Source organism: Trachypithecus francoisi, unplaced genomic scaffold, assembly GCF_009764315.1.
Source record: "Trachypithecus francoisi isolate TF-2019V2 unplaced genomic scaffold, Tfra_2.0 Lachesis_group21, whole genome shotgun sequence".
Taxonomy (NCBI): Eukaryota; Metazoa; Chordata; class Mammalia; order Primates; family Cercopithecidae; genus Trachypithecus; species Trachypithecus francoisi.
The window spans coordinates 41,076,432-41,089,212 of NW_022681467.1; the positions used below are offsets into that span (position 1 = coordinate 41,076,432).

The 12,781-nt window shown below is 48.1% G+C and overlaps 1 protein-coding gene across 3 annotated transcripts; it reads left to right on the forward strand.

Annotated features, from left to right (window-relative positions):
• Window positions 1-1,555: 1,555 nt before the first annotated feature.
• On the forward strand, window positions 1,556-11,704 carry PIGT (phosphatidylinositol glycan anchor biosynthesis class T). 3 transcript variants are annotated; one of them, XM_033186548.1, is made up of 12 exons: window positions 1,556-1,825; window positions 1,995-2,172; window positions 4,329-4,456; window positions 4,772-4,872; window positions 4,981-5,067; window positions 5,618-5,705; window positions 5,814-5,911; window positions 6,010-6,175; window positions 6,867-7,067; window positions 9,677-9,842; window positions 9,957-10,040; window positions 11,037-11,704. In XM_033186548.1, the coding sequence occupies exons 1-12, from the start codon at window positions 1,639-1,641 to the stop codon at window positions 11,287-11,289; spliced, it is 1,737 nt and encodes a 578-aa protein (XP_033042439.1). In that variant the 5' UTR covers window positions 1,556-1,638; the 3' UTR covers window positions 11,290-11,704. The 3 variants fall into 3 exon arrangements, with proteins under 3 accessions (XP_033042439.1, XP_033042440.1, XP_033042441.1); XM_033186549.1 differs by lacking the exon at window positions 4,329-4,456 and having other exon boundaries at window positions 1,564-1,825; window positions 1,995-2,132; XM_033186550.1 differs by lacking the exon at window positions 4,329-4,456 and having other exon boundaries at window positions 1,579-1,825.
• Window positions 11,705-12,781: the final 1,077 nt, after the last annotated feature.

Below are 12,781 nucleotides of genomic sequence, written 5' to 3' on the forward strand. Positions count from 1 at the left end.
ACAATGAGCAGCCACTACATACATACCCAAGTGGTCAAAACTAAAAAGTACAAAAAGTTAGAAACTTCAAATGCCGACCAGGATGTAGAGCAATGGGAACCCATAGTTTATGGAAACATAAAATGATAACATTTTGGAGAAAGGTCTGACAGTTTCTTATAAAATTAAACATACACCTGCTCTTTGACCCAGCAATTCCACTCTTAAATACCTGGCCAAAAGATATGAGAAATATATGTCTACAAAGGAACTTGCCTTGTTCATAATAACCAAAAACTTTAAAGCTGCCCATCAACAGTTGAATGGATAAATTCATAATACTACATAGTAATAAAAAGAATTGTGGGCCGGGCGCAGTGGCTCAAGCCTGTAATCCCAGCACTTTGGGAGGCCGAGACGGGCGGATCATGAGGTCAGGAGATCGAGACCATCCTGGCTAACACGGTGAAACCCTGTCTCTACTAAAAATACAAAAAACTAGCCGGGTGCAGTGCCGGGTGCCTGTAGTCCCAGCTACTCGGGAGGCTGAGGCAGGAGAATGGCGGGAACCCGGGAGGCAGAGCTTGCAGTGAGCTGAGATCTGGCCACTGCCCTCCAGCCTGGGCAACAGAGCAAGACTCCGTCTCAAAAAAAAAAAAAAAAAAGAATTGTGGATACATGCAAGAACATGGATGATTCTCAAAAACATTCTTCCCATGAGAAAAAAGCCTTACACAGTATACATACTATATGATTTCCTTTATATTTAGTTCTGGAACAGATTGTGGGAAAAAATCAGAATAGTAGTTGCCTCTGGAAGGTGGTAGAGGAGCAGTGATTGACTAGGAAAGGGTATTGGCCAATTTTCTGGGCTTTTAAGAATGTTTGGTATCATGACAGGAGTTCAGGTTACATAGGTATGTGCATTTGTCAAAACTCAGTCAATGTGTACTTGGATTTGTGCATTTCACTGTATGTGAATTTTACATCAAAAGAAAAACGCAATCAAATACTGAACTCTAGTTAATTATATGCATGCTGAACTACTTAAAGGAAAGTTTACTAATGTCTGCACAAGATGGGATGATGGATGTATAGACAAATATGTGGTAAAGTACAAGTATAGTAAAATGTAAATAGTAGAATCTAGGTGGTGGAAAACAGGTGCTCATTCTTTCAATTTTGTTTGAACATTTTTGTAATAAAAGAACCACTTATTTGGAGGGTTTACAGCAAATGGAGAAGCTAAGAGGGGCAGGAAGTTCCTCTTACTTTGGGAAATGCAAATTAAAACCACAATGGTTTTCCCAAAAGTAATTGACCTTTTTCAGTCAATGTTTCCCCAACTATCAGATGGGTAAAATGGCAGGGGGGGAGCTCCCTATTATTAAGCATTTCCTGGTGGGTGGAAACGTCTTGAACTGGGTGGGGCCTCAAGCTGGTTACTCGCGCTGCCTACTCCCTCTCGTGTCCTCGCAATACCCCACTTAGACCCACCAGCTCTGAGGCAATCTTCGCGACCTGCGCAGGCGGCCGCTCTGATAACCGCATCCCGGTTTCCGGGACGGCACCGGAAGTCACTTCTCATACGCCTTTCCTATTGGATACCGGCTTTTCATGGGGCCGAGCGCCGCTGGGTAGGCGGAAGTAGCCGCAGGCATGGCGGCGGCTGTGCCGCTTGCTCTGCTCGTCCTGCTGCTCCTGGGGCCCAGAGGCTGGTGCCTTGCAGAACCCCCACGCGACAGCCTGCGGGAGGAACTTGTCATCACCCCACTGCCTTCCGGGGACGTAGCCGCCACATTCCAGTTCCGCACGCGCTGGGATTCGGAGCTTCAGCGGGAAGGAGGTGAGGGCGCGAGATCTGACCAGATAAAGACTTCCGTGGTGCCTGCTGGCTGGCCATAGGATGGATGCAAACTTTGGGGGCGGGGCCTAATTCCTGGGTGGAGTTCTGGATCCTGGATGTAGACCCCGACGAGGTAGGGATCGTCACTCACCTGCTCCCTTTTCCACAGTGTCTCATTACAGGCTCTTTCCCAAAGCCCTGGGGCAGCTGATCTCCAAGTATTCTCTACGGGAGCTGCACCTATCATTCACACAAGGCTTTTGGAGGACCCGATACTGGGGACCACCCTTCCTGCAGGCCCCATCAGGTGCAGAGCTCTGGGTCTGGTTCCAAGACACTGTCACTGAGTGAGTGCACACCTTGGGCCCCATTGCAGGCCATGGAGGGAATGTGGCTGGGAAGGTGTTGTCATCCTGCCACTGCTCTTGGGGACAGCATTTCCAGTAGGCAGCGATTCCATGGGGGTAGAGCTGGCACTGGAAGTAAGAAATGTTACCACAGATGAATAAACTTCCCAATCCTAAAACTTTCAGAACTGAGCACATGCATATCCCTGGAGAGGCAAATAGCAAACAGTTCATGCTTATTTGGAGGTAAGGCAGTAGAAAACTGGCAACTGGATAACTTTTTAAAAGGCATTCATTAATATTTTTTTAAATAATAATAAATATCACAAAGGCCAACCATAACATATCTGTGGGTTACAACTGGCCAACAGGATGTTACATCACAGTGTTAGAGAAACTGCTTTTGTTTGGGAGGGGGCAGGTCTAGTTACTGTGCCTGTACTACAAACCACTATTTCCCAGTGGCTGCTGTGGCTATCCTGTTTAGAATAGAACTTTTCTGTGCAGTGGTTGCAAACATGTCTACATGGGCCACATAGGTAAGAAATGAATAAAGGTATTTTAAAAATTGACAAACACAGGAATGAGAAATATATCTCATTCTCCTCTTAATCCCACTGTAAGAAATCAATAGTGCAAGTATGATATAACAAGTTTTAGGGCAATAAAAGGAAGCAGCAGGAATTGTGGCAGACTAGAGAGTTTGTGCAACATTCTAGGGAAGACAGCTCTGCCACTCAGCTTCTATGGATTGTTGCCATGTGGGAATAGAGGCCTAATGTGTTCAGACTCAAATGTTTCAATAAAAATGTTTTGTAGAAACAAGGTCTCACTCTATTGCCCAGGCTGGTCTCAAACTCCTGGGTTCAAGTGATCCTCCTGCCTCAGCCTCCCAAAGTGTTGGGATTACAGGAAAGAACCACCACACCTGGCCTCATTTTTCAAGAGATGCCAGAAATCTGGAATTTAATGTGAAAATTAGCAAATTCAAATATCAGCAAGTAATTTAAAAAATTTTAAAGTGCTGTGCGGGTCAATGTTGTCCTTACCAAATGAAGCATGTTTATGGTTTGGGTAGAGTTTTCAGGCTTCAAGTTTGCCATTTTTATTTGACACTTAAGGACTGGAGCAGTTGAAAACCTCTGTACATAGAATTATCAAAAGCCCCCAGACAACACTAAGGAATAAGGAATAAGCAGTGACTCCCTAGCTTGCCAAGACTTTCTCTCTTGCCTCAACTCTGGCTCCCCTACCCTTTCCTGTCTACTCTGCTGTCACTGTCTCCCCTCAGCCCATAATTGCCTGAAATGTGGAACTAATGCTTAGAATTATTTCTAGTGCTTATTAAGTTTTATGGCTTTCTATAACTGAGAGCAAATCTCTTGATATTTCTCCAAGAAAAGAACATCTAATTTAATTTGATGTTTTTATGAAATCCTAGAACAGTTGTTTTTCCCATGTTCAGTGAGCTTTTTTGGATATAAGACTTCTCACCATGATAGTAGAACCAGGACTTACCTTTATTCCCAGAGTATACACAGGGCAGTGTGCATTGTTTTGCCCAGCCAAGCACACTCAAGGAAGATCCGTGAGGTCATTTCAGCTCTGATATATGAGGCGCTTTCCATGGTGTCAGGGGAAGCACGTAGATAACCCAGACTGGTCCTTGTCCTCAAGTTGCTTACAACCTAATTAGGGAGAAAAGGTGTTCAGGACACGATGCTGCTGCCACCTAGCCATCTCCCAGGAGGGACCTAGTAGGAGACTTGGATGGTCAAAATCATGACTGCACAGAGGAGGCTGTGCTTAAGGAAGGCAGGAAAGGCTTCCTGGAGAGGGGGTAAGAACTGGAGCCAGATCGTGAAGGTAGGCAGAGAGAAGTGAGCAAAGGCTTGCAAGGAAGGAAGAATCACCTGAGCAGAGACCCATGGGGACGCAGAGATGTCCAGAGGAGAGTGAGGAAGAAGGGGCTGAGTAGGATGAGACCCAGCAAGTGGGCTGGGTGGGGGCAGCAGTGTTCCAGCTCCATCAACTGGCCCGTCTAATAGTTAAGAATACAGCCTTCTCCTACCATAGGTTTTGCAGTCAGTTGTGGGCTCTGAAAGAGGGAGCAGAGATAGCCCCAGGACAGTGAGTGGATTTGTGTCTCTATCCAGTGTGGATAAATCTTGGAAGGAGCTCAGTAATGTCCTCTCAGGGATCTTCTGCGCCTCTCTCAACTTCATCGACTCCACCAACACGGTCACTCCCACTGCCTCCTTCAAACCCCTGGGTCTGGCCAATGGTGAGATAACCCCTACAGCCCTTTCCTTCTTCTTCTTACCTCCTGCCCAAACCTTTGCCTCCTTTTCCCTCAGTTTCCTGCTTCCTCAGCCTGGGCTAGATCCTAAGTCCCCTGTGTGTGCAGGCCCCCAATACTGTGCCATCTCTGCATGCTTTCTCCCAAGGAGAGAAGGGAGTCCCACTCCCAGCTGGGACTGTCCAGACTGTGGTGCTAGAGGTGGTGTGGGGAGCAGGAGGGTCATTCCCATCTCTGGAGTGTGGATCCTGAGGGGTCAGAGCCCAAGGCCCACCCCAGACAGACCTCTGTCTCCCTCAGACACTGACCACTACTTTCTGCGCTATGCTGTGCTGCCACGGGAGGTGGTCTGCACTGAAAACCTCACCCCCTGGAAGAAGCTCTTGCCCTGTAGTTCCAAGGTGAGGCCGCGCAGCCTGGCAGCCGGGGGCATGTATAGAGAACCTGCGCCCCATGTCAAGTGCTCCATACAGGGCTTCTCTTCTCTTATCTCTTTCTGTCTCCTCCAGGCAGGCCTCTCTGTGCTGCTGAAGGCGGATCGCTTGTTCCACACCAGCTACCACTCCCAGGCAGTGCATATCCGCCCTGTTTGCAGAGTAAGTCACGGGGAGTAGAGGAAGCTGCCATCCAGGGGCTCAGAGAAGGTACATGTAAAGCATGTGGCCAGTGTCTGGCTTGGGCTGAGTGAGTACTGAGTGGTACATGTGATGATGGTTATTCAGGGCATTGGCCAAGCACCAAGAAAACAGTGGTTGCCTAGCAAGGACTGAATAAATATTTGTCATGGAAAATAGTGGTTCAGAACAATAGCTACGCGGGTGCAATTGCTAGCTCAGTCACTTGCCAGCTGGCGTAACCTCGGGTGAATCATTTCATTCCCCTGAGCCTGGTTTCCCACCCTGTCACATGATGTTGATAGTAGAATCCACTTGTAGGGTTGTTGTGATAGTTTATCAAACTGATGCACATAAAGCTGTCAGCACAGGGTCTGGCATGGGGTCAAGTGCTCAGGAGTGGGTGGTAGCAAATCGATGGATGTGACGATACATAGATGAGGAATTGAGTTTGAGTAGGAGTCTTTTTTGGGGCTGTGTGGTTGGGTGAGAGTGATACCCCCTCACTGCTGCCATCTGGCCCTTGTGATAGAATGCACGCTGTACTAGCATCTCCTGGGAGCTGAGGCAGACCCTGTCAGTTGTATTTGATGCCTTCATCACGGGGCAGGGGAAGAAAGGTAAGTTACCTTGGCAACTCATCTCTACCCACCCATGCCAGCCCTGCCTTATCTATGTGGACTAGGCCTAGGCCTGGCCCCTGCTCAGCCCTGCTCTCTGTTTCTCAGACTGGTCCCTCTTCCGGATGTTCTCCCGAACCCTCACGGAGCCCTGCCCCCTGGCTTCAGAGAGCCGAGTCTATGTGGACATCACCAACTACAACCAGGTAACAAGGTCTCCAACCACACACACAAACACATCCCTGGTCCCCAAGACCAGCCTGCCCGCTCTGTTTGCTTCTTAGCCCTGCCTTTGTGTCCCCAGGACAACGAGACATTAGAGGTGAACCCACCCCCGACCACTACATATCAGGACATCATCCTAGGCACTCGGAAGACCTATGCCATCTATGACTTGCTTGACACCGCCATGATCAACAACTCTCGAAACCTCAACATCCAGCTCAAGTGGAAGAGACCCCCAGAGAATGGTGAGTGGGTGGATGGTTGGACTGCCGGGTTGCAACGGCTACAGAGAAAAGACTCACAATCCCATGTCTTTGCTGTAAGATGATAGGGTTGTATTTAGACCAGATCTCCAGAGTCATATGCTGCTGACTCTAGCGCTTCCAAGCTCTATGATTTTGGGTAGGTTCCTAAACTCCCCAAGCTTCAGCATCCACATCTGAAAAATAAAGAGTATACTCAGTGAATTGGATGAGATGATGTGAAAAATGGAGTTAGTTCATGCATTTGCTTGATCAACCAAATACTTTTGAATTCATACTAAGTGCCAGGCATAGAGTGTTGAATAGGACAGAGGACACTGCACTCAAGAAATACAATGTCTACTAGTTGAGGGCAGGTGTCAGTTAATTACAGTTGTAGTTCAGTTCCCTTACCAAGGGAAAGAGCAGAATATCCTGAGAGGACCTGGTTTGGGTTCGAAGGGGGCACGGTGTTCGTCACATAAGCACTTTGATACTAGCAACCTATTGTCATCATTGCTTGTTGGCTGGGGAAGACAGGGATGATTCCAGAACCCAGATTGCCCAGTTTCAGTGGCAGGACTGTTCCCCCATCTACTCATTGGCTTGGGACTCTGAACATGGCCTGTGCAGTTGGGGTGGGGAGTGACTCTTACCTTTGGCAGCTGTTGACTGTTGATATTTCTTTACACAGAGGCCCCCCCAGTGCCCTTCCTGCATGCCCAGCGGTACGTGAGCGGCTATGGGCTGCAGAAGGGGGAGCTGAGCACACTGCTGTACAACACCCACCCATACCGGGCCTTCCCAGTGCTGCTGCTGGACACCGTACCCTGGTATCTGCGGCTGTATGTGCACACCCTCACCATCACCTCCAAGGGCAAGGAGAACAAACCAAGTGAGGACCTGAGTCCTGAACCAAGCCCCCAGCCCACCCTTTCGTGCCCTCTCCAGGTCCCCCAAACTCTCATTTCCCTTGGTAGTTCCTGAAGTACCTCTGAAAAGCGACACAGGCATAAAGAGTAAGGAATAGTTTCAGAACTGGAACGGGAACCTCACTGTGCCAGGTTCAGAAGTAATGTATAAAACGGAAATCATTAAAACACATAATACTGGTGATTCTTAATAGGACTATACAAGGACAGTAGCTTCCTTTTTCACTTACTTTTGCCTCCTTTCTGGAGAGTTGGGTTTTGTGATGATTCATAGACTCTTTAAGGTAGGGAAAGGGCTTGGCAATGTTGGGCTTTTGAAGCTAGGAAGATAGCGGAGCTGGAGTAGATGCTGTTTTGCTTCCTTGGGAGGGGTAAAGAGGTACAGTTAATTAAAATTTTAAAAAAAATTTTATTCTTATTAAAATTTATTTTTTTATTACTTTTCTAAAGAGAAGATAATATTAGTGCTACCTATTAGGTGCCAGGTATAGTACTAAAACACTTGCTTTTCTTTTGTGTAGGGGGAGACTAGTAGTAAACTAAAAGACCTCTGAGTAAGAGGTTGTACCATATCCCAAACAGCCAAACTTAAAAACCTTTCAGTACTTTCATTGATTCCTATGTTTTCAAATCTATGGTGAATAGTTTCACTTATTTTCAGCACCCATTATTTGTACCACCTTCAAAATCTCTATTTCAGATATCCTAGCTGTGTATGCTGTAGGTTTTTCTGTTACTACTATTTTAAAACTTCTCCTTTGGAAAATTTCAACCCGAACCCAAACAGAATAGTGTAATAAATCCCCTGTACCCACACTGCACTTTTTTTTTTTTTTTTTTAGGAGACAGGCTGTCGTTCTGTCACCCAGGCTAGAGTGTAGTGGCATGATCATGGCTCATTGCAGTCTCAGACTCCTGGGCTCAAGCAGTCCTCCTACCTCAGCTTCCCCAGGGCTATAGGCATGAACCACCATGCCTTTAATTTTTTCATAGAGACAGGGTCTTGTTATGTTACACAGGCTGGCCTCAAACTCCTGGCCTCAGGCGATTCTCCTGCCTTGGCCTCCTAAAGTGCTAGGATTATAGGCGTAAGCCACTGCCTGCTGGTGTATCTTAAAGCAAATGTTAGACTGCATCAATTAACCTTAAAATACTTCAAGGATTTTTAAAAATGTAACCATGTCATTACCACTTCTGTTTTCCCCTGTGGTCTTAAAAATGTGTTTTTATATTTGTTTAAATTGGGATAAACAAGGTTCTCACATTGCATTTGCTTTATCCTAAGTTCTTCTCTTGGGTGGGCACAGTGGTGCACACCTGTAATCTCAGCACTTTGGGAGGCCGACATGGAAGGACCACCTGAGTCCAGGAGTTCAAAACCAGCCTGGACAACATCGTGAGACACCCGACTTCTACAATTCTTTTTTTTTTTTTGAGACGGAGCCTCATTCTGTCACCCAGGCTGGAGTGCAGTGGTGCGATCTCGGCTCACTGCAACCTCTACTTTCTGGATTCAAGCGATTCTCCTGCCTCAGCTTCCCGAGTAGCTCGGACTACAGGCACATGCCACCACGCCTGACTAATTTTTTATATTTTTAGTGGAGACGGGGTTTCACTGTGTTAGCCAGGATGGTCTCAATCTCCTGACCTCATGATCTGCCCACCTTGGCCTCCCAAAGTGCTGGGATAAAAAAAAAATTGTTTTTAATTAGCTGGGGGTGGTGTCGCATGCCTGTAGTCCCAGCTACTCAAGAGGCTGAGGTGGGAGGATCACTTGAACCCAGGAGATCAAGGCTATAGTGAGCCATGATCATACTACTGCACTTCAGCATGGGCGACAGTGTGAAACCCTGTGAGACCCTGTCACCAACAAAAAAAAATTTATTTTTCTTTAAAATTAATAGACTCTTCTTAGAGCAGTTTTAGGTTTACAAAAAAACTGAGCACAAAGTGCAGAGTTCCCATGTACTCCCTGTCTCCACACCCAGAATTTCCCTTATTATAAGCACCTTGCTTTTGGTGTGGTACTCTTCAGTCTCTTATCATCTGTAGCAGTGCCCATGCTTTTTTTTTTTTAAATGCCAATTATTTGTTGAAGGAACTGGGTCATTTGTTGTATAGAATGTTCCACATTCTGGATTTGTCCTTGTGCTGATGTTTAACACGGGCCTCCATCTCCTATATTTCTTGTGTATTGGTGGTTAGATTTAGAAACCTGATTAGATTCATGTCCCACATTTTTGGCAAGAAAAATTCCCAGGTGGCTCTGTGAACTTCTTGCACTACATCAGGCACTTGGTGTCTGGTGCCCCAGTTTTAGTGATGTGAAGATTGATTAGCAGTCTGCAGCACTCCTAACAACCTCTCTTGACCGCATCCTGGGATCACTGCCCTGGAAACATCCTCTCCCTTTTCTTAGCCCCTGCTTTCTTCCCTAGCCTGCCTGGCTTCTACGCTCCCAAGCCCACCTTCTAGGCACCCAGATTGAGGCTCCATGGCAAGCAGCAGGGACAGGAGAAGCAGGTAGCCTGACCCCAGGAAAGAGGTGTGGGTGACCGTTGCATGTCTCCAGGTTACATCCACTACCAGCCTGCCCAGGACCGGCTGCAACCCCACCTCCTGGAGATGCTGATTCAGCTGCCGGCCAACTCAGTCACCAAGGTTTCCATCCAGTTTGAGCGGGCGCTGCTGAAGTGGACCGAATACACCCCAGATCCTAACCATGGCTTCTATGTCAGGTGGGCTCCACCCCCACAGGCCACCTCTCATCCCACTGACCTACCCTCTCTGCTGCTTACCCCTTGGTAGGGGAGCCAGGTGGGAACACGGGCCATCTCTCTGCTTCTCTGTAGCCCATCTGTCCTCAGCGCCCTTGTGCCCAGCGTGGTAGCAGCCAAGCCAGTGGACTGGGAAGAGAGTCCCCTCTTCAACAGCCTGTAAGTGGGATCACACTCACTGATAACACATCCTCAGCTGCCTGCTGGGCCTTAGCACAGGTGACCAGGCTCCTGCAGGGGAGTTCAGGGTAGATGTTATATCTTCCAAAGAGATGTGTAGATTTAATTCAGTCTTAATAAAAATCCTGGCAGTCTGTGAAATTTGTGAAGACTTTATAAAATGGTTTTAAAGTGCTTCTAGAAGAATATTTTTACTTATAGCCTACATTTACTCCTTAATGCTCTTAAATATTTAATCAAGCACTTATCAAAGTGCCAAGTGCTTCTGAGAGCACTGGGTGTACAAGATTAAACAAAACAGACTTGGCCCTGGCCTCCCTTTGCTTACAGTCTAAAGGGAGAATTCTGGTCTAGAAAGTAATGGTGTCAGAGGTGGGGTAGGAATTGATTTACTGGGTTATCTAGGAAGGCTTCATTGAGGAGGTGGCATTTAGGCTGAAATTAGGCTAAGAAAGAGGCAACCAAGCAAAGGCAGGGCCCCTTTCCTCCACTTCAACACCAGGCTTCTCTTTCTTCCCTCCCCTTCCCTCCCCTCCCCTCCTCCCTCCCTCCCCCCTTCCTTCCTTCCTTCCTTTCTTCCTTCCTTCTTTCCTTCCTTCCTTCCTTCCTTCTTCCTTCCTTCTTTTTTATTTTTTATTTTACTTTAAGTTCTGGGATACATGTGCAGAACATGCAGGTTTATTACATAGGTATATATGTGCCATGGTGGTTTGCCGCACCCATCAACCCATCATCTAGGTTTTAAGCCCCGCATGCATGAGGTATTTGTCCTAATGCTCTCCTTCCTCTTGCCCCCCACCCACTGCTCTCCTTTTATCAGGTTTATAAATTGAGCTATGCCTTCTGTTGAAAGGTTTTGAGCCTAAGAGAACATTGGAAACACTGTGTTGCATTGCCCAGTACTGCCGGAATGAGGATGGGGTGAGATGGGGAGGAGCAGCCAGTCCTATCTCACCACTCTTCCCCTGACCCCAGGTTCCCGGTCTCCGATGGCTCTAACTACTTTGTGCGGCTCTACACGGAGCCGCTGCTGGTGAACCTGCCGACACCAGACTTCAGCATGCCCTACAACGTGATCTGCCTCACGTGTACTGTGGTGGCTGTGTGCTATGGCTCCTTCTACAATCTCCTGACCCGAACCTTCCACATCGAGGAGCCCCGCACAGGTGGCCTGGCCAAGCGGCTGGCCAACCTCATCCGGCGTGCCCGAGGTGTCCCCCCACTCTGATTGTTGCCCTTTCCAGCAGTTGCAGCTGCTGTTTCTCTGGGGAGGGGAGCCCATGGGCTCTTTCTGCCATTTGCTCTCCTTGGAGTTGGCTTTTGAACCAAAGTTCCCTGGACCAGGTCAGGGCCTACAGCTGTGCTGTCCAGTACAGGAGCCACAAGCCAAATGTGGCATTTGAATTTGAATTAACTTAAATTAGAAATTCATTTCCCCACCTGTAGTGGCCAGCTCTATATTGAGGTGCTCAGTAAGCAAAAGTGGGCAGTGGCTGCTGTATTGGACAGCACAGAAAAAGACCTCACTGCAGAAAGGTTGGTTGGCAGCGCTGGCCAAGGTGATGGGGTGTGCTGCCGGGTGTGTGTCAATGTGTGGTGGATGGAGTTTACTGTTTGTGGAATAAAAACGGCTGTTTCTTTGATTCTTTGCCTCTTATCCTTGAGTCCTGGGAAGAGCTGGGGACTGGGGATTGTTTGCTGGGTGCCTGAACAGTACCTCCTGCCCTATGCCCGCAACCCTCTCCACAAAACAGAAAATAGAACAAAACAAAACCCTACCTCCTCCCACCTGGCTGGAAATTTCTTCTCCTGATCTGCTCCCCCGTCCTCCCCATCCCCATCTGATTGTGATTCCCAGAACTCCCTGAGTTGTTTGGGAGTGTTTCTGAAAGCATAATCCATGACCATGGAAATGAATCATCCTACTTCTTGGGGGCCTTGAGAGCCCGTCCCCATCAGCAAGGGTAGAGTGGAGGGGCGGGAGAGCTCTGGGTGGTGGGTCTCTAACTGGAGTGTGCATCGGAGTCATTGGGGGCACTTGTGAAAATAATGTAGGTTCCCAGGGTCCAGATCCTACTAATTCAGTTGGTCTGGGTGTGGCCCAGCCTTTGACTTTTTAGCAGGCTCCTCAGGAGCTCGTGCTGTGCGCCGTCCTCAGACCACCCCAGGCTTTGAAGCCAGGCTCATTGGATTGAAGCCCGCCCCGCCCACCTCCTTTGCTGGTTACATAACCCTGGATTCCTGTAAAACAAGCCTTTAGGCGGGTGCCTCCCACTGCCCTCATCTTCTGTCTTTTCCTCTGGCACACTTGGCATCAACTGTGTGTTATTTGCAGTTCCCCCCACCTCCCACCCCACTCAGTTCTCCCATCATAGTGGTTTGGCCTAGAACGCCCTATTCCACCAACCATGCACACCTCTCAACTGCCTGGTTCCCTCTTACAAAACCAGATGAGGCTGGCCGGGCGCGGTGGCTCACGCCTGTAATCCCAGCACTTTGGGAAGCCGAGGCGGGCAGATCACGAGGTTAAGAAATCAAGACCATCCTGGCCAACATGGTGAAACCCCATCTTTACTAAAAATACAAAAAAAATTTAGCTGGCATGGTGGCGCACGTCTGTAGTCCCAGCTACTTGGGAGGCTGAGGCAGGAGAATCGCTTGAACCTGGGAGGCAGAGGTTGCAGTGAACCAGGATTGCGCCACTGCACTCCATCACACAC